The sequence below is a fragment of the Ambystoma mexicanum genome, chromosome 10, assembly GCF_040938575.1.
Source record: "Ambystoma mexicanum isolate Mex_15411 chromosome 10, UKY_AmexF1_1, whole genome shotgun sequence".
Lineage (NCBI taxonomy): Eukaryota > Metazoa > Chordata > Amphibia > Caudata > Ambystomatidae > Ambystoma > Ambystoma mexicanum.
The window spans coordinates 65,249,907-65,272,241 of NC_090932.1; the positions used below are offsets into that span (position 1 = coordinate 65,249,907).

The 22,335-nt window shown below is 46.3% G+C and overlaps 1 protein-coding gene across 4 annotated transcripts in view; it reads left to right on the forward strand.

Moving 5' to 3' along the window:
* LOC138491152 (uncharacterized) overlaps window positions 1-22,335 on the forward strand; it is a 648,478-nt gene that overhangs the window by 340,101 nt on the left and 286,042 nt on the right. For all 4 annotated transcript variants that reach the window (XM_069617509.1, XM_069617512.1, XM_069617510.1 and 1 more), the window contains one exon: window positions 4,410-4,474. In XM_069617509.1, coding sequence (XP_069473610.1) covers window positions 4,410-4,474 — 65 coding nt within the window. The remainder of the gene's footprint in view (window positions 1-4,409; window positions 4,475-22,335) is intronic.

Genomic DNA, 22,335 nt, shown 5'->3' on the forward strand with positions numbered 1-22,335 from the left:
GAATTATTGAACAAGGTACTGCTGCCGTCTGAATCCTGCCTGTGTTGAAAGCATAGTACACACTGAAGCTTGCCACTGTACTAACCTCCTCTGCTTCTCTCCCACATACATCCCAAGTACCATGCACACCCAAAAGGGCCAGTCGCACTGCACACAAAACACACAAACCACACATCCACCACAACAAACATACGCAAACAACAAACAATCCCAGACCCTGGGCCTTACCTGATCGGACACAACAAGCCAGTGGACACAATCAAAGCACACTTAGACACCCGGCACACCCAGAGGCCAGTTTCCCCTGGTTCTGCAAGCACCAACAGAAGAGCACAATGTCTATCCTATCCCACTTCCCTCTCTAAACCACTACGTCCTCTTTCTTACAGAAGCACGTGAGTGCCTGGAGACCATGCAAATGGTAGCGGTGCATGGTATAACATAACAAAACATAACATAATATTTGTAGAGCATAGGCCTTCTGCTCCGAGTCTCAGTCACAGCCTGTTCCTTAGATTCTTAAACCTCGGACAAACAACTAAAACATTAGAAGTATTCTTAATCATTCTCAAATGGCGACTACGTAGCAGGTATGACTTAACTTCCAAGACTTCTCTATGTGACTCAGCAGCAACCTGTTACCAAGGGCCAATGCACAGGGACGCCTTCCGGTAGCCTGCTTAGCTAGAGATCGCAGGCCAGTTCAGTCAATGTGATTGTTATGACAGAAGACACGAAAATGACTACATAATTATGGCCTTAGGACATAACCTAGGGCTGATATGGCTGAACCGTTAGGTCCTTTTATCAAATGAGGAAGCGCGTCATTACATGGATGGGGGTGCAGAATAGCTCCCACGCCAATAGCCAGGCCGACTCAGGAAGGTGGCAAACAATACCTGTTTTATTTTCAATTATCTAAAACAGGGAGTACAACAGACATCAACGGACATCTCACAGCATAATCTCGACGCATCACATGAAAAAACATCTTTTTATAACACAAACTCGAAATAAGTGAAATCCCACTACGTGGCAAACTAAGAAAACTTATTTGGGATTGTGATAGGTCAACGGGGAACATCTAAGTATACTTTCTATATGGGATAGGATATCTGTGTACCTGGGGGCATCTTTATGTACTGAGAGCAGTGCTGGTTGTGAAGGACTGTGTCTTTCGATCATCTTACTGAAGCTGTGTGGTGGTGGTGATCCTTGCAGACCCTGCCCTCTGTCTTCTAGGCTTAAAGGGATTAGCCCAGGCAGCAACTATGCCACCCCTCCTTTCTTGCCCGCATCATGCGTTGGTGTTGTGTTGGTGAGGACGGTTTTACCCTTTAAGTGGTTCACAATTTTTCGAAGACTTAGGGCCTCATTACACCGATGGCGGAGAACCATGGCGCTATTAGCGCCATGGTTCATGCCGGTAAAATACCGGCACCGCCTTGGCGGAAAGTGGAATTACCGCCCCATTCCAAGGTTGGCGGGGCAGTAATTCCCCCTTCCACCATTGCCCTTCCCCATTCCCATTTTTGGCCTATAGGGCTCAATGGGAATGGGGAAGGTGCTAATTACGGTACCGCAAATTGCGGTACCGTAATTAGCTCCCTGGGTCCCTTTGCGGGTTGGTTTAAACGCCAAATCCCCCAACCCGCAAAGGGACCTCGTAGTAAGGCGGTAAGGATTTACTGGTACCGGTATTTTACCGATACCGATAAATCCTTACCGCCATCCGTGTAATGAGGCCCTTAGACATTTGTGTTAGCGATTCTTATCTACTGCTGTGCTATTAGTTGCAATTGGGCCAGCAGTAGTTTGGCTCAATGAGGCCCGACCGGCTACCAAGGTCCAGGGACCCATGTCAGCTGCTGCTGCCTATAAGTGAGCATTCTTCACGAGCACCTGGAGTCTGTGGTGAGCAGGGCATGTCTAATTCTCCTGTTTCGGACGCCTGGAGCTCATCACTTTAGACAATGTACAGGCCTATACTTGGTACATGTGAGGTTTCACCCCATTCGGCCCAAAACATGTTTAGTGAGTGAACACACCACTTTCGCCCATGGACACTGCAGGGCTTACTCTGAAGTACTGGCGTACCTTCACTCCCTCCCCCGTTCCTGCCTCCATGTATGATATTTGATTAACGTTTGTGTATATCATATGACGTGAAATAGGAATGCACTCTCTACTATTCTCCATCACGATTTATTGACACACTTCGCTGCTCCCCATCCATCTCCTGCCTCCAGCACTTTGAAAAGACCTTGTTGTAAGTTAGCATATTAGGAAACACAAATAAATAAATATAGATGGAGTGGGTACGGTGAAATGATCTGGTGTGGCATGTGGGGAAAAATGATAAGAAAATCCTGCGGGTGGCTTATTTGCCATTGGCATTAATCAACTGGCAGACTGTGTCACCTCCATACTGGCAAAGCTGGGTCGGATGGCGAAGATTGTGGATCTCATGGGAGAGCGAAGCTTGTGGCTCCCGTGGGATGGTGGAGCTGATGGCATGGTGGAGCTTTTGGCTCTCATGGGATGGTGATGCGTATGGCTCTCGTGGGATGTCAAAGCTTGTGGCTCTCATGGGATGGTGGAGCTTGTGGGTCTCATAGGAGGGTGAAGCTTGTGTCTCGTGGGATTGCAAAGTGTGTGGCTCTCAAGGGATGGTGGAGCTGTGGCTCCCGTGGGATGGTAGAGCTTGTGGCTCTACTGGGATGGCAAAGTGTGTGGCTCTTGTGGGATGGTGGAGCTGTGGCTCTCGTGGGATGGTAGAGCTCGTGGCTCTCATGGGATGGCAAAGTGTGTGGCTCATGTGGGATGGTGGAGCTGAGGCTCTTGTGGGAGGGTGAAGCTTGTAGCTGTCATGCGATGATGGAGCTTTAGACTCTCATGGGAGGGTGAAGCTTGTGACTCATGGGATGGTGAAGCTTGTGGCTCTCTCGGAATGGTGGAGCTTGTATCTCAAGTGGGATGGTGGAGCTTTTGGCTCTCGTGGGATGGCAAAGTGCGTGGTTCTCATGGGGTGGTGGAGCTGTGGCTCTCATGGGATGGTGGAGCTTGTAGCTCTCATGGGATGGTGGAGTTATTGGCTCTCGTGGTATCGTGATGCTTGTGGCTCTCGTGGGAGGGCGAAGCTTGTGGCTGTCATGGGATGGTGGAGCTTGTGACTCTCATGGGAGGGTGAAGCTTGTGACTCATGGGATGTTGAAGCGTGTGGCTCTCTCGGAATGGTAGAGCTTGTATCTCTCGTGGGATGGTGGAGCTATTGGCTCTCGTGGGATGGCAAAGTGTGTGGCTCTCGTGGGATGGTGGAGCTGTGGCTCTCATGGGATGGTGAAGGTTCTTGCTCTCATGGGATGGTGGAGCTTGTGGCTTTCATGGGATGGTGAAGCATGTGGTTCTCATGTGATGCTGGAGCTTTTTGCTCTCATGGGATGATGCAGGTTGTGGCACTTGTTGGATGGGAACGCGAAGCTTGTGGCTCGCGTGGGAGGGCAAAGCTTGTGGCTCTCATGGGAGGGTGAAGCTTCATTCTCTCGTGGAATGCTGGACCTAGTATCTGTCATGGGATGGTGGAGCTATTGGCTTTCATGGGATAGCAATGCGTGTGGCTCTCGTGGGATGGTGGCGCTGTGGTTCTCGTGGAATGGTGGAGCTTGTGGCTCTCATGGGATGGCAAGTCTTGTGGCACTCATGGGTTGGTGGAACTTGTGGCTCTCTAGGGAGAGTGGAGCTTGTGGCTCTCGTGGGATGGTAGAACTTGTGGCTTTCGTGGGATGGTGGAGGTTGTGGCTTTTATGATTGTGAGCCCTATCACTTTCATTTGACCACCCATTCCTCCTGTCATTTATAAAGGCTCAGGGCGTCATTATGACCGTGGCGGTAGCCATACCGGTAAATACCAGCACGACCGCCACTGGTATCATTTTCTTTCCGGCACACGCAAATGGTCAATTACTGGGTAATTACGGCCAGCCGGACCCGCTAATTTCCCATTTGCGGGCGCCAGAAAAATTGCTCCCCATTCCCATGGGAAGGTCGGACGCAACAGCACCATTCAAAATGGTGCCGGTGCATCCGACATGCTCTGCTCGGTCAGACCTGGCGGGCGGGAAGGCACCCGTGAGCAGAACTCATAGTTTGCCGGTCCGGTAACGACAGTACCGGCAAGCTTACCGGTACTATTGTTTCCAGACGGGCAAACTTAGAATGAGGCCCTCAGTCTCCAAACACAAAACATTGAATCTATGGTCTTCCGTCATCCACTCAGATAATGAAAGCTTAGGTGAGAATTTGGGACTCGGGAGTTGTAAAAAGTAGCTGTACAGTTTATATGTCAAACATAGATGGACATTGATGATAAGTACATGCAATGCTATAATGCTGCTTTCCATTTTCCACAGGTCTCTCAAATATTGCGGACATTACCACTAGATGTTTTTGACAAAAACAGTAACATTGACCTTTTGTAAGTATACTAGCATTGAATGCATGTGCACTCACAGATTAACTGTAATGTATGTCAGATTATTATTATTTATTGTCATGGATTATTAACTTTATAAATAATATCAATACTAAGAATAATTCAAATAATAACAATACATGTGCATATAGAACTTAATTCCAAAGTCATCCTGCTTCTATCTGCTCTAAAAATAAGTAATAATTGAGTTTAATTTTTCATGGCACTGTCATGACCCTCAGCTCATCACCAAGAGATCTAATAGGGAATCCAGGCAGCAGAAAGAGACTGAGAAACTGCTATAGCCTCCTCATCCCATAAAAGTGGCCTTCGAGCATAGAAACCTGAGCCAGGCACAGAACTGTCAGTATGGGTGATTTAGGGCTCTATCACAAGTTGGGTTGTATCCCGGCGGTAATTGCGCAGGGATACCATCCAATGCTATGGGCCTCATTACAACCCAGGCGTTAAGGGTTTAACGGCGCCGTCGGCGCCGTTAACCCTTAACGCCTGATTACCAATTTAACGCCTGCTTTTAGCAGCCATTAAAATGCAAGGCGCTAACCCGCCTTGGTGCTAATTACGGCACCGTAATTTACGGTGCCGTAATTAGCACCTTCCCCACTCCCATTATGCCCTATGGGGCAAAAATGGGAATGGGGAAGGGTAAATGGGGAATGGGGATTTACCGCCCCACTCACCTTGGAATGGGGCGGTAAATCCGCCATCCACCATGGTGTAAACAGAGTTTACACCATGGTGGTAAAGTAGGGAACTTACCGCCTGGGTTGTAATGAGGCCCTATTAGCGTTACTGCAACTTGGTCCTGCGCAATTTGCGCTGGATCCCGAGTTCCGGTGGGGAGGTAAATCCCCATTCATATTGGGGGTTTCTTGGCGCTATTAGCACTGGCGCAATTAGCGCTGCACTTAACAGCGCTTAAAATGGGTGGAAAGGAGAGAATTTTACCTCCAGCATAACTGCCACCTCTAACAAGCCTTTTCATTACAGGTTATAAAGCCTAATCCAACACTTGTCATGCCTCTGTCCCGTGTGACTCTTGTTCCAGTTCTCAGGCAGTGCAGGCTTTCTTCAATAAAGACACCAAGCCCAGAAAACAGACATACTCACGCACTGTACAGAGCATGATGTCATATTTGCATCGAGTTATAGGTTCCCAAGTGCTTGGCAAGCAATCAGCTCTCTCACTAGCCCACCTTTTCCATGGCCCATGGAAGTCAATAGCGCTTGTAGAAATAAAATGGTGTTGGCTTTGACCGTTCCCCTCGTTTGTGCTTTCCAGATCAACTTTCCAAATCATTTAATTTTTCCAACCCCATGGGCCTCATTACGAGGAAGGCGGTAGAGGGTTAACAGCGCCGGTAGAGCTGCTGGTGCCGTTGACCCTCTACCGCCTCATTGCGAGGTGTGCTCGCGGGTCCCGCTAAGGACGTCTGGTAAAACCAGGCGTCCTTAGCGAGACCCGCTAGCAGACCAGGATGCTAACAACGGGCCCGCCATTAACGGGCCTGTTGTTAGCATCTTCCCCATTCCCATTGAGTCCTATGGGGGCTCAAATGGGAACGGGAATTACCGGGCCCTCCAAGGTCGGAATGGCCCGTAATTCATCATTCCTGGAACCCAGACCCGGTACCCGGTATGGGAGTAGACATGCCGCTAAAAGCGGCATGGCTACCTCCATACTCGTAATGAGGCCCCATGTGATCTTATAACCTCAGCTCGGGTCTCATCGTACCCCTACTGCTGACTATCCAAATGTATTTGTGTGCTTTAACGTGCCTTTGTGAGCAGAGTTAACTTTATATTACTGCAGTTACATGTATTCAATCAGCATTATCTTCTGAACCTCATCGTGCATTGTCTCATCTTCCTTAAAGTCAGTTTTAGAATTCAGGATTTAGCTATTTCAGTTCTACAATAGTATTAATGAACACCAGCATCCCCTCGTTGTGATTGTGAAGACGGTTCATGCCACAGTTTTAAAGGTGGCACAAGAAGGCAGAATGTGAAGAATATATACAATGTTGTCTGCATTGGACACCTTCTGCCCCTCTGCCAGTATTTATTTATGTTATCTAACTAATAGGGGGTCAAAACAGACAATTTAAAGGGCATTGTATGAGTGAATTTCATAGCTCACTTCCGCAAGCCAATACACTTCCTCACTCTCTGTCCTAGTGATCAGAGATAATAGGCTCATTCCGAGTAGGGCGCAAAGGGATATCGGGCACCATTAAGGACATCGGTGGCAGTAATCCCTTTACGCCCTACTACGAGGTCCCTTTGCGGCCACGTCCTTAATGCCTGCTTTTACCAGGCGTTATGGACGGGATCCGCAAAGGGACTTCAGAGCAATTTACGGGACCGTTATTAGCACCCTCCCCATTTCCATTGAGCCCTATGGGGGCTCAAATGGGAATGGGGATTGACATTTTCAATGGGGACTTACCGGTCCCGCAAAGGTCGGACTAGACCGGTAAGTCCCCACCGAACCAGGGCGGACACGGTACAGGTAATGGTGCTAGTCATGGAGCTAATAGCGCCATGACTAGCACCAACCTCGGAATGAGGGCCAATATGTTAAATTCAAGCTTATCCTTAGGTTCTATACAGCAGTCATTCAAAAGGAACATTCAAGTACCATTTGGAAAAGGTCCCATAGCAGTCCCCTCCCAACAAACACTTCTGGCATCAGACAATACATGGCCTGTCTTTACCTTCTCCATACATTGGATATGCAGCGGTTCCTTTGGCCATAGAGTCCTGTCCATCCCTTGCCAATCCATACGTCTGGCTTTCTTTCAGGCAGACACAGCACATAACAATGAATTTCCTCTGGAATATGTACCTCCCAGACATATCTGTGCATGATCGAATCTCAGATACAACTTGCCACAAGCTCTCTATTCAGCAAATACGTAGGAGCCCATGTTCCTCAGAGGATCCAGTAATAATTGAACGTGCATCCTGATGTTTTGACATGACTGTGCCAGCTCGCAATCTTCCATGCATTTCTCCATATCCACAGAATCGTGGGGAACTCTGAATCTTCCTTCAGTACTCCCGGCTAAGGCAGGTAGCTGGAATCATGGTGGATCATTCTCAGTTGATTGTTTAGGTGACCTGCACTTCTCTGCAAGTGGTAACCCACTTGATTTTCCCACCTGCACCTATGATGTTAGAAATAAGACTTATTTAGACATTAGTATCTCGGAACAGACTATGGAATGGCTGACCTCCTTCCTAACTAGCTGCTCTTCCCATGTCATCCGGGGCTCCTTCTCCTCTCCTACTTCCTTCTCCTCCTGTGGTGTCCCGCAAGGACCTATCCTCTCCCCCAGGCTCTTTAAAATCTACCTTGCTCAGCTGGCACGCCTCATCTCATTCTTCTCCCCCCAACTTCCAGTCTTACACAGATGACACCCAACTCTTTTTCAGACTTCCTGCTGACTCACTCGCACATTCCTGCATCCCTGACTGCCTCTCTGCCAACCAGGCCTGGTGCCAATGATCTCGGCCTCAATACCCTCAAAACTCAGATCCCTCTGATTGGGACCCCTACTCCCTCCTTCTTCCCTTCTCTCTGACCTTCCACCTTGGGCTCTCTCCCTGCTCCTTCCTCTGAAACCATAAATCTTGGAGTCATCTTTGACTCTTCTCTCCCCTTCCTCCCTCACACTCAGGACATTGCCAAGAAGTCCCACTTCCAACTCTTCCTTCTCAAAGGAATTCTCCCTTTTCTCACCTTCCCCAGAAGCTCAATGTTTACTGAGCCCTGGTTCTTATTAGGCTTGACTATTGCAACAGCCTCCTCCTCAATCTACCTTCTTCCACTCTGCGACTCCTTGAACTAATACAGAATAAGCAGCAAGACTTGTCCCCCATACCTCTTCCCCTGCACTTGCGCGGTCTGAATGTCACCTGGCCTAGTAGGATCGTTGTCTGTCTTCCCTCTGTTCCCCCTCCCTTGCCTTGTCACGCCTTGAAACACTTGTGTATAGGTGCGTAATGAATGCCATATCATATCATATGATATCATATCCTTGGCCTTAAGCCGAGGAGCCACATCTGTCCTGCCCTAAAAATCCTCCACTGGCTATCGGTTGCTGCACGGAAAAAATTCAATTCCCTCTGCGACATCCACATGGCTCTCTGGGGCCAGGGACCGCACTATCTGCATCTCTCCCTTACCAAATACTTTCCTTCTAGACCTCTACGCTCCTCTGGCACCAACTCTCTGTGTGTAAAGCATTTCTCTCAACAGAGAGCAGGAGATTGCTCGCTTTCCTCACCTGGATCCCTCCTCTGGAACAGCCTCCCTGTTCCTCTGCATCTTGAGCAGGACCTTCTGAAGTTCCGAAAGCATCTCAAGACTCTCCTCTTTTCCTCCTCCTTCCCCTCTTCCTTCCTCTGCTAATTCCACAGTTGGTGTGATCGGTGTCTTGGACCCTTATGCATCATCTGGGCCTCTGACCATTCACACCCAATCTCCCCAGAATCTGTCTTCCTCAGCACATGCCTCGGCACACCCTCCGCACTGGAGATTTGCACTTTGCACCCAACGCGGCACCTGGCCCATAGCACTTACCATACCTTGCACTTCATCTGTGGCTCATCTCGAGCTCGGGCACCACATCACCTATCCCACTGCCCTCTTCCTTCCTGCACCTGCACGTTCTCAATACTCAAAAGGCATGGTAGGTTTGGCCGTCCCTTCCCCCTCTGTATTATTTGTATGTAATTGTACTACTATCCCATGTTCCCTTGCTGCTGCCCTGTGGGCCCTTTGAAACAGAACTGATTTCCTGTATAACGACCTAACAATCAAACAATAAATAAATACATTTGGCATGTTACTACTCAGTCTTCTAGTGCATGTACTTCATCTAGGCGTGCATCTACATTGTTCAGCTGCGACCCTGTTATAAGTACCAATATTCTTTCCAGCTCCCCTAGTTTCTTTCCATATACATTTCCCCCATGGATGTTCCAGGGGGAGGCTACTGAATTCACCTCATCCCAAATGATTACCGCTGGGCTCCGTTAGCTACGCTTTCGCTCAGTCAGCATGTCCTTCTGCAGGATCCATCTGACGGCTGCTCCTGGTGAACATCTTGGCAACTTAGATGTCACCTGAAATTTCAATATTTCTAGAACACAATGGACTGAACCAAGTGTGTCATTCAACACGGTCCACATTTGTGGACTGATCCCATTACTCATGCTTTTAAAGCATGGTGTTTGTGCTTCTCCTTTGATTGTTTTTTTCAGATTTCTAAGCCTGGCAATGCAAAGTACTATATAAATTACAGTACATATATGTGTCCTTTGAAACAATCTGTGCCAGCAGTGGAGTTCATTACCCCCATACCACAGTGGTTTAGTTCAGTGTGACTGAATCACTGGACGTCTGGCACATCACATGCATTGGAGGGAACAGAGATTCCTAGTACCACCATCATTCATAGTTTTTTCAGCAAAGAGATATGATAATCCGGAAGCACCTCAAAGCCTTTCTCTTTGATTCTGCTTTTTCTGCTCCTTTCCTCTGCTGACCTCCTGGGTGTTACTGGAACTGCACCGGCTACCATGACACCCTCTGATCTCAGACTCAAGTCCCTCCACCGCCAGTGTCACACACCTGCACTGCCCACCTAGCAACCCCCGCACTTGGAGACTGTTTCTGTATCCCTACAGTCCCCCTACCAGCCCTTGACACCTGCTGTCTGCACTTACCCATGCACTTGCCACATGATGGCCGTTACTTTACTTATTGTTATTATCTATTCCCTTGTACTGCACTGTCCCAGCCCCCTTTCCACGCACTTGCACGATCTGAATGACACCTGGTCTAGTAGGATCGTTGTCTGTCCTCCCTTTGTTCCCCTCCCTTGCCTTGTCACGCATTGAAACACTTGTGTATAGGCGCGTTATAAATGCCATATCATATCATATCATATCATATCATAATACAACTCATCTCTAAAATGCTCACTTGACCACACGTTCCTGCTGTCAGGGTCCGGATTGACTGAATTCCACAGGAGCTGATGCTGGCCCCACAGACCCTCACCAGGAGTTCACCTCTCAACCCTTAAATATAAGCTGAGCTGAAAACCCCAAGAAAGGGAAAGGGGAATTTGGAGAAAATAACAACGGAGACACTGCTGCCCTTCAACCGTCTGGTAGGCTCTGGTATCTGTGGTAAACAAATACACCTGGTTACTTATATAATAAGAAAACTTCTTTTCTAAACTTATGCTAAATAAACTCTAAACTCTTTACCTCTTAAACCTCAGTAAAAGACGTAGAGGTTAGTAATCTTTGTGGAATATGTTGTAAATATATCTTGTGTTGTGCAAATAGTTCAAGCCAATCTAGTCTCTTTAGAATCCTAAAGTGATGGCCTTTGCAACATCTTTTCAGAATTGGATATTCTTCTTACTTCAAAGTTCTTTTGACCTTATGTAGTTTTCAATGCTTACATAAATTGCAGTCTTTCTCTGAAAACATTGAGTTCTATTTGCACAGATTACTTTAAATTATATTCTTTAACTTCCTGGAATACTGCTTTCTTTCTGCGTGTGAATTGTTTTCCTTATTTACACATTTACACAAAGAACGTATAGTTTCTTCCTTAACAAGCGTGTGCGATAAACACGTGAAATCAGAAGACGTGAAGAATTGTCTTTGCGTGTAAAATACACACGCGATTATTTTACAAAACCCGCGCGCGTAAAAAAAATACGTAAACGCGATAAAAATAACACGCGCTGATAAAAATGGACTCGCGCTCTATCGCAAAACCACACGCGCTTTCTCAGGAAACGTCTTTCACGTGAAAAATGTACACGCGCTAAAATTCACACGCGCAATTCTTTTTGGCACGCGCTCTATCGCAAACCACACGCGCTTTCTCAGGAAACGTCTTTCACATAAAAAATGTACACGCGCTTTAAAAAGAACATGCAAACGACAACTTGCGAGCTCGCGCACACATTAAACAGTCTTGAAGAACATTACACGCAGTTAATCAACTTTTAAATCCTACGCACAATCTTCAAGCTTGTTTTCCTTATAATAACTTTAACTGTAAATGTCTCTTTTCTCAAATGAAATTGAAACTTGTTTACTCTTTAAGTTTTCTTATAAAAGAAAATGAAAGTTCACTGTGACAATCTCAAAATCTTTAAAAGAACGATCCCACCTGATGACTTCTTGTTCAAATTGGATCAGCAAACGATATTCTTACTTCTTTGGTAGATTTTCTGAGCTCTGGAAAGGCCTTACTTAAGGAGCTTAACTAATATACAACCAGCCACTGAATTTCTCTGGATGAAAGGCAGTTTAGAATCTTGCTCATCTCCCAAGAATCAAACCCATTGTCCTCTCCACCAATCAGGCAACCAAACATATCATTGTTTCTTTAACCAATCAGATTAAGTTTCTTTCGCTCCATCTTGACTTGGGCAAGCACAATGTTAATTCTATGAACAAACTCTTCCTGTTACTAACCCAGCCAGTTCTGAAAGCACAACTAACCCAGCCAGCTCTAAAGGCACAATGTTAATCTTGTTACTCTTCCTGTTATTAAACTAGCCAGTCCTGACACCTGATGATGGTCACTATTCTACTAGTGTGCCATCTGGTGCATGACTCTACTGTTTAGGCGTTCAAGGTCCAGTAAATGCACATATTTAGAGCAGTATTTAATCACATACCGCTATTTCTTGAGTTTCCTTTACAACATCAGGCTGTTCTATTTCAGTCTTCTGATAAAATTGAGTTCATTTCGAACACCCATTCTGCATCATTTTCTGCCTTGACAAGTACATCTTGCTGCCAGTTTATCAGCTCCCACTATGGCAGAGCATTGAGTGGGGTGGGCATCTGTCTATAAGCCCACTCCTTCACACTTGGAGTAAAGCCCAGGTATTACGGTATCCTGGATTCCCCAGAGGCAGTCCCGCAGTTACCTTTCATCACCATGGATAGTTATTAAAGTCCACTGTGGTTATTGCATGTCGACATCTTTTTGCATGTTTTAGTGTTAGTTTATCAGTCATTAAGGTATCTATTCCTGTCTTCACACCTAAATTCAAGCTTCGCAAAGAATCAAAGACAGCCAACCCACTACCTAGCAGGGATGTCACAATAGGGCTTTTCCATTGAATGGTGGCATGGCTGGCTTACAGTCAGTTGCATGAATCCGGAGTATTCTAGTCTCCAGTGATGCCATCAAGGGTGACATATGTGATCTCATTGGTGCTGTTATATTTGAAGTCATCTTTGATGACATCAGTTTGGTTACAGGTTCTGCAAAGAGACGGCTCAGCGTAGATTCCAACACTTGCTAAATTTCAGGGGTTTTGTTGTATTAAACTGGCACCTTAACAACACTTAAACTAATGTTTTCTTCAGTGAATTTAAAGGTTTTCTTGGTGTTCACCGATATCACCTTAACTAATACTTACCTATAGTTGTGTTCCTTGAATCTAACGGGATACCTGGTGCTATAGTTCACACCACCAGCAGTAGTAAGGTTTTTAGTTTTGCCTACTTACCCCTGACTAAGACCCAACACCTCTTGACAGCTGTTTGAGGCACAGCCCTAAGATAATTTCGGGCACACTGAACACATAATGAGTCACTAGCGTTGACGCCAGCCCCATTCTTCTCCGGGCACCCATCCATATGCCTGACTACATGGGTTGCTTTTCTACCGGATCCTTGCCAGCCTGGCTAAACCTTTTTTGGGCCAAATGCACACACGCATCACAATCGTGCCCCAGGACCTCAAACACTCTGGACTTTGGTCCTCTGAGGGTGTTCCCACTAACAGTGCATTGAAACTATAAGAATGGGACAATGGGCGCTATACAAACGACAACTACAATACAAGGCAATATCATAATAGAAAACGTGCAAAGTTATCAGTGTTTTTCTAAACTATGCATCATGGGTTATCTCCATTGTGGGTCAGTGGGCCACGAGATATGTCCTACGTCAGGGGGCTAAAACCTGCAACTCTCCAGATATTTTTGACCACAACTCACATTGCCCCTCACCATTAACTATACAGGTTAAAGTTAATGGGATTTGTAGTCCAACACATCTGCATAGCCAAAGGCTGCATACCCCTATCCCATGGCAATGCCCAGTGGCAACCTTACCTTGCGCATGACATTTGACTTTGTCTCCTGCCCGCTTTGCTACCCAATGCGGCAAAGCAGGTGGAAATGGAATAATGAAGAGCAAGGTGGACAATGCATGCATTCACTGTTAGGCAGAATCCAGGCAGTTCCCTTAGGGAGAACTACACCAGATTAGGACTGCAGGTGAGAGCAATAAATCCCCTTTGGTATCAGTCTGTACCACAAAGATTTAGTTGGTAGCTGTGGCTCAGCAGTCAGACTTATCTCAAGAGCGAGATGAGCAGTATTCAGCGTTTACACAATAGGTCTATTAGACTATGGCATAAGGAAACACTGACCAAAGCTAGGTAGTTAAAAAGTATATATATATATTTATTTTATACACTTCTAATCAAACACATGTATCACAAGTATCAAGCAAGTTAAATTAAGTCAAGGAAAAATATACACACTCCCTATGTGAATTGTAGACCAAGTGAACCAGAGTGAAAACTGAGCAAAACGGCACAGTGAAAACTACACACAAGGGATCCTCTAACAATTCTGCAGTCAAGTCTTTGGTTAACGATATTTGAAGAGGTGGTTGCAAAATTTGAAAAGACAATGTTAAGAGAGAGGGGCGGCCAACCCAACAGGTAGGTAAAGGATTTAAAACACCTTTGGCACTACCGCGAAGAAAAGGGCGGGTTGGCGGAACAATGTACCTTAAAACGGAGAAGTGACTCCTGCGGTGGCGGTTGTTCCTGGTAGTTCCTGCAGTTCGGGTGATCCGACAGAGGAAGAGAGGCTCTCGTTGTGGAGGAAGGTTCGAGTTACTGAACTACCCAAGGATGAAACCAGCCGCGGTGCTGCCCGACAAATAAAAGGTACGCTCCTTAAATTCGCGGCCCGGGTGGACTGGTGCCTGGCTATCCGGCCTCCGAGTACTGGGTATGGGAGATTCGACTAAGGCAGGTCCGGGAAGGTAATTGTCAAACTGGTTGGCCCCACCAGCTCAATCGAAGAAGGCTCTTGCAGGTGAAGATCTTCTCTCGTCGTGTGGAGAAAAGTTGTGAGACGCTGCAGCAGGGTTTCACAGGTGGTTCAGTCGTTGCAGATGTCTTTGGCTTCTCTCCTCTTCGGCTTCTTAGTTCCAGTGGCGACGTCTTGCTCTTCCAGTCCTCAGGACCCTGCTTTTATGCAAAAAGATACCCATTCGCCCAGCTTAGCTGTCACTCACACAGTGGAATGGTCATCTTGGCGGGAGACCCTCCAGCCTATCAGGATAGAGTGCGACATGGGTTGCTGAGGCAATCCTCTCCAGGGGTCCTATCCCCCTCCCACACAATGGACCCACCCCAGACTCAGTGGCGCCGGAAGGAGGGCTTCTGGGCAGAAGCCCGCCAAACGGACGAACAAAGGATCCCCGACCTGGGTTAGGATTGTAGAGAAAGACACAATAAAGAAGTTATATTAAAGTTCTGGCAAATAAAACCTACCGGAGCAAAGTTAATATTAAAATGCACCTGCGGTATGTTAGAGGCTGTCAGAAAATGTGGTAGCCTCGAACAATGGGAAAATCCCATAGAGAAATACTTGCGGTCAAATATATATGGTAGTAACCACCTGCCACCAGCCAGAAACTTTTGAGAGAGGTACTGTAGGGTACACTCTCGAAAATGAACACAGGGGAAAAAATATTAACCCCTTCCAGCACCTCCATAGTAAGATGGGTTGTACTGGTTTAGTTCATAGGATTTGACTAGTAAAGTCAATGGGGACTTTACATGCCCTGGGAGACAGTAGTCAGCCCGAGGGTATGGAGTCTATGTTTGGGGGTCGCTACGACACCCCTGTGTCACTGCACTGAGAGTACTGTGTAACACATGTGAATAAAGATGGTTCCTATGGGGTTGAGAAAGATCCCATAGGCATTAAACACAAAAATAGCCTAGAACACACATAGCAAAAATGCCTAAGAGTGGGAAAAAGAGTCTCACTCTTAGCAGTTAAAAAGAAACAAATCCTTCAATTCCAGCAAAGCTGCTGGGAGACTCTTTAGGTAAGGGAAATTAGCCATCAAATGAGAATTCTCCCTAACACCCGCCCCCCCCCCCCAGACTAAAGGACAGGAGGATCTAATCTACTCCTGGATGAGTCTCTTACGTCTAGTTGGTTATAAACATCATAGAGAGACCATCAGCATTTTGGTGGTGACATCCTGACCTTTGCTCAATGGTAAAATCAAACCCTTGGAGGCAGATTGGCCATTTTAGCAGTTTGGGGTTTTCCCCTTTCATTTCCATTAACCATCTCAAGGGTTGGTGGTCTGTTTGAATGATGAAAGTAGATCCATACAAGTATGGTCAAAACTTCTTCAAAGCCCACACAATGGCAAAACATTCTCTCTCAATAGTTGCCCACCTTGTTTCAGGTTCCTTCAGTTCCCTACTGATGAAGCAAATGGGGTGTTCCCTACCTTTCTCATCCAGTTGACTGAGTACTGCACATATACCTATATTGGAAGCATCTGTTTGTACAATGAAGGGTTGGTGGTAGTCAGGAGCTCTGAGAACTGGAGCTTGACAAAGGGCTTTCTTCAGGCTTTCAAAGGCCTGATTACACTCCCCATTCCATTTGATCTTTCTAGGGAACTTAGGAGAAGAGATTACATTCAGTGGAGAAGCTATGGATCCATAGCTCTCAATGAAATTCCTGCAATACCCAGTGAGGCCTAGGAAGGCTCTCACCTGGGTCTGAGTAGAAGGGGGAGTCAAATTTTGCACAGCTTCAATCTTGCTGAGCAAAGGCCCTATTTCACCACCTCCTTCCTCATGCCCAAGGTAGACCACTTTACTCTGACCAATTTGACATTTGCTTCCCTTTATGGTCAGATGGGCCTGTTGCAGAGCCTGCAAAACATATCCTAGGTGGTCAACATGTTCTTTCCAAGTAGGGCTGAACACTGCAATGTCATTTAAGTATGCCATGCAGAAGTCCTCCATCCCATTCTGAACCTGATTAACCATCCTTTGGAATGTAGCAAGTGCATTCTTTAATCCAAAAGGCATAACCTTTAATTGGTATAAGCCAACTGGGGTGGAGAATTCAGTTGTCTCCTTGGCATGGTCCGTCAGGGTTATTTGCCAATAGCCTGACGTGAGATCAAATGTGCTGCGGAATTTGGCTAAACCAAGTCTATCCACCAGCTCATCTGTCCTTGGAAAAGGATGGGCATCAGTCTTAGTGACTGCATTTAGAGCTCTGTAGTCCACACAGAATCTCAACTCCTTGGATCCTGCCTTTGGTACTAACACAACTGGGCTAGACCATGGACTAGTAGAGGGCTCTATTACCCCGAGATCAAGCATCTTGTTGACCTCTGCTTCTGACATCCTTTAGCCCCTGCTTTTGACAGGTAAACAGTCACCAGTTTGAATATCATGCTGGCCCCAAGGGGTCAAGCCTGGTGCTAGAGAAAACAGGGAGGCAAATTGATTCAACAAAACATTGCACTTCTCCTGTTGCTCAGGTGTCAGATTAGAAGCGAGATTAACTCCTTCTATGTTCTCATCCAAAGGTTTGCCTCTGAGGAGGTCAGGTAGAGGTTCACTCTCCTCTTCCTCTTGAGCTGAAGCTAGAAGTAAAGCTCCCAGTTCTGGTCTCGAGACATAAGCTTTTAGATGGTTGATGTGAAAGACTCTAGGAGCCTCTTTAGGATTGCCTAAATCCACCAAATAGTTCACCTCTCCAAGTATTCCCACAACCATGAAGGGTCCCATTCATTTGTCCTGTAAATCCCTCTGCCTTGTTGGGACCATAATAAGAGCTAGCTGGTCTTGAGCGAACTCAACCATGTTGGCCTTCTGGTCATGCCAATGTTTGACCAGAGGCTGTCACCCAAAACTATCAAGGACCACATCGACTCCCTGACTCCTGCCCTGGCTGACTTTTGCAACCACTCCTTCGCCTCTGTAGTCTTCCTTTCCCCCCTCAAGCACTCCCTTGTGCACCCTCTTCTTAAGAAACCCTCTTCCGACCCCTTCTGCCCGGCTAACTATCGCCCAATCTCCATCACTCCCTTCCTGGGCAAGCTCCTGGAGAAACTGGCCATCTCCCAGCTTAACCTCCATGCTGAATCTGTTGGTAGTCTTCATGACCATCAATCGGGCTTCAGGGCTGCCAGAAGCACAGAAACTGCTCTCCTGAACATCCATGAGGACCTGCTCTTGAACCTTGACTCCAACACTCTGTGTGTTCTCATTCTGCTCGATCTCTCTTCTGCCTTTGACACTGTCAACCATGCCATCCTGGTCAACCGTCTCCATGATAACCTGGGTATCACTGGTCAGGCTCTGGCGTGGCTGACCACTTTCCTTTCCAATTGACCCTCCCAGGTCCAACTGGGGTCCTTCCTCTCTGACATCTTTTTCTCCACCTGTGGTGTCCCCCAGGGATCTAAACTATCTCCCTGGCTGTTCAACCAGTATCTGGCACTCCTTGCCCACCGCATCGCCGCTCTCTGCCCCAACTTTCAGTGCTATGTGGACGATACCCAGCTCATTTTCAGGCTACCCTCGGCCTCCTCCTCTCCTTCCCTCATCTCTCACTGTCTGTCCGCTATCCAGGAATGGTGTGCCGCCAATGACCTCTGCCTTAATGCCAGTAAGACTGAGATTCTACTCATCGGCACATCCACTCCCTCCTTCCCTGCAGCTCTCTGGCCGGCCTCTCTTGGCCCTCTTCCTGCTCCTACCTGCAAGGCAAAAAACCTCAGGGTCATCTTCGACTCCACACTCTCCTTCTCTCCTCATTTATCTGACGTCTCTAAGAAGTCACACTACCAGCTGCACCTCCTCAGAGGTATTCTTCCCTTCCTCTCTTTCCCCCAGAAGCTCACTGTCTCCCGAGCCCTGGTTCTCTCGAAGCTGGACTACTGTAACAGCCTCTATCTTAATCTGCCTGCCTCCACTCTCTGCCCTCTGCAACTCATCCAGAACAGAACTGCGAGACTTGTCCTTGGCCTCAAGCCCAGGGACCGTATCTCTCCAGGACTGAAATCTCTACACTGGCTCCCAGTGGCTGCGAGGATTAAGTTCAAAACCCTCTGCATTGTCCACAAGGCCTTCTGGGGACTGGGGCCTAAATACCTTCAACTCTCTCTTCCTAAATATCTTCCTTCCAGAGCCCTTCGCTCATCCGTCTCCAACTCCCTCAGGGTCAGCCGCTTCTCGAAGCAACGAGCTGGGGGTAGATCTCTCTCCGCGGCAGGGGCCTTGCTCTGGAACAGCCTTCCCGCCTCCCTGAAACTTGAGGAGAACCATCTCCGGTTCTGGAAGCACCTCAAAACCTTCCTCTTTGCTTCTGCTTTCTCTCTCCCTCTCCCCTGCTAAATTCTTCACTGAAACTGCACTGAATCTGCAACTGGGCCACTCTCACCGACCTCGGTCCTGGGCCCAGCCACTCTCCACTTGCACTGCCTCCCTGGCAACCCCTGCACTGCGGGACTATCTCTGTATCCCTACAGCCCCCCCTTCCCAGCACTTGTGTGCACTTACCTTGCACTTGCCACCAGCTGGCCCTATTTACTTATTTATTTTTATTCTACTTACTTTGTACTGCACTTCCCCCCCTCCCCCTCCCCTTGCACTTTCTCCCTTCCTCCTACCCCTGCACTTGCACGATCTGAATGACACCTGGCCTAGTAGGATCGTTGTCTGTCTTCCCCTTGTTCCCCCCTCCCTGCCTCGTCGCGCCTTGAAACACTTGTGGATAGGCGCATTACAAATGCCATATCATATCATATCATGTCATGACCTACTTTCAAATGATCACTTGCCTCAGCCATAATGTGTGACATTCTCTTCCGGAGTCCTATCACATAGTCAGTGACTCAGACTGGTGTGGGGGAAGGAACACTCTTCAACCCCTCCCTGATCAGGGCCAATGGACCTCTGACCGGATGGCCATAGAGAAGTTCAAAGGGACTGTAACCCACTTCCTCCTGAGGGACTTCTCTATATGTAAAGAGATGGCATGGCAGTAGAAGATCCCACTTTTTCTTAGGAGGGTCTTCTAAAGCTCCTATCATGCTCTTCGTGGTTCTGTTAAACCTTTCTACCTGTCAGGGTCCGGCTTCACTGAATTGCACAGGAGCTGATGCTGGCCCCACAGACCCTCACCAGGAGTTCACCTCTCAACCCTTAAGTATAAGCTGAGCTGAGAACCCCAAGAAATGGAAAGGGGAATTTGGAGAAAATAACAACGGAGACACTGCAGCCCTAGTTACTTATATATTAATATAAACTTCTTTTCTAAAATTATTTTAAAATAAACTCTAACTTCATTACCTCTTAAACCTCTGTATAAGACTTAGAGGTTAATTATCTGTATGGAATATCTCATAAACAATTATAGTGCTTAGTGCATATAGTCTCAAGCCTTTTGAGTCTCTTTAGAATCCTAAAGAATTGACCCGTGCAAGCACCTTACAGATTTAGATATTCTTCTTTGCTCTTTAAGTTCTTTTAACTCTATGAATTTTGAGTTTTAAAAGCTTTTGTGAAATGCAGTCTTTCTTTGAAGAATTGAATTCCTTTTGCATAAAAATTACATTAAATAGAAACTCATAAACTTTCTTGAATGCTGCTCTCCTTCTGCGTGTGAACCTTTTTTCTTTTTACCCATACGAACGCATAGTTTCTTTTCTTGACACGCGTTTGCGATAAACACGCGAAATCACAAGATGTGAAAAATTGTCCTCACGTATAAAATTCACCCGCACATATTAACAAATACACGCACATGTGAAAACAAGAGTACACGCGCTAATAAACAACTCACGCTAGTAAAATGGGCTCGCGCTCTATCGCTACCGAACACACGCTGTGATACGCAACGTCACTCACGTAAATATTGTACACGCGTTCAAAACTACTCGCGCTTACTTTAAAAATGGACTCGCGCTCTATCGCAACCCAACACGCGCTTTCTTACGCAACGTCTCTCACGTTAAAAATGTGTACACGCTCAAAAACCACTTGCGCTATTTATTTGGACACGCGCTCTATCGCTCAGAATACCCGCGCACTCCCATAACAACGTTACTGACGTCACGCAGACTCGCGCACGCGTTTCAATCAGTCTTGAAACACTTTTCATGCGGTAAACAACTTTAAAACTTGTGCGCACAGTCTTCACATGTGTTTCCTTATATTAATAGAACTGTAAAACGTCTTTTCACTCAGTAAACTTTAAAACTTGTTAACTCTTTAAGTTTTCTTAGGAAAGATGAAAGTTCACACGGAAAATCTTTTAGCTTTTAAAAAGAACGATCCCACCTGATGTCTTCTAGTTCACTCTGGCTCAGCAAGCGATTTTCTTACTTCTTTAGTAAATCTTCTGAACTCTGAAAGGCCTTACTTAAGGAGCTTAACTAATACACAACCAGCCACTGAGTTACTATGGATGAAAGGCAGTTTAGAATCTTGCTCACCTCCCAAGAATCCAACCCATTATGCTATCCACCAATCAGACAAACCAAACATACTATTGTTCCTTTAACCAATCAGATTAATTTTCAATCCCTCCATCTTGACTTGGGCAACCACAATGTTAATTCTATGTACAAACTCTTCCTGGTTACTACTCCAGCCAAACTCTTCCTGATTACTACTCCAGCCAGCCCTAACAGTAGCCCCTCTTCAAAGCCCTGTCCCAGGGCCTGGCTTAGCAGGGAACTTTCTATGAAACTGTCTCATTAATTGAGGGGCATGTACATCAATCTGATCCTCCCAAGATCTTTCTTCAGGCCCAAATCCCCTCCAATCAATAAGATACTGCAAAGTACCTCTAACTAACCTGGAATCTAATATTGTCTTAACTTCAAACTCTTCTTTATTCTCCTCTGTAAAAACTGTTGGTGGTGGTTTTCCCAATCTAGTCCCTAACACACAAGGTTTAACTAAACTGACATGAAATGTAGGATGACTTTTGATACTGGGGGGTAATTTCAGCCTGATTGCCACTGGATTTATTATCTTTTCAATTTCAAATGGACCAATAAATTTCGGGCTAAATTTAGTTCTTCGCTTTAAGCATAGATTTTTTGTGGACAACCAAACTTTTTGACCCACCTGATAATGTGGTGCATTTTGACGTTTTCTATCAGCAAAGGCCTTAAACCTTAATTTACTTTTCTCCAAAGTTTTCTTTACTTTTTCTAAACCATCCCTAATACTAGTCAAACGATGCTCAACCTCTGGATTGGAATACTCAGATGGTAACACTTCTTTCAAAAATTGTGGATGAAAACTGTAATTACTGAAAAAAGGAGAATAATTAGTAGAGTCTTTGACAGAATTATTATAGCTAAACTCTGCCAACCAAAGAAGATCCACCCAGCTCCCTTTCTCCTGCCAATAACGTCTGATATATTTTTCTAACTCCTGATTTACTCGTTCTGTTTGGCCATTGGTTTGTGGATGAAACCTGAAGAAAGCTTTATCTCAATCCCCAACTCCTTACAGAAAGCTCGCCAAAACTTAGAAATGAATTGAGACCCTCGATCTGATATAATTTGTGTTGGTAAACCATGGATTCTCACCACTCCTTGCAAAAACTCTTTGCCAGATTCCTTGCAGAGGCCTCTCCTTTCATGGGAATGAAATGCCCAGCTTTGGTCAGTAAATCCACAACTACTAATACGGT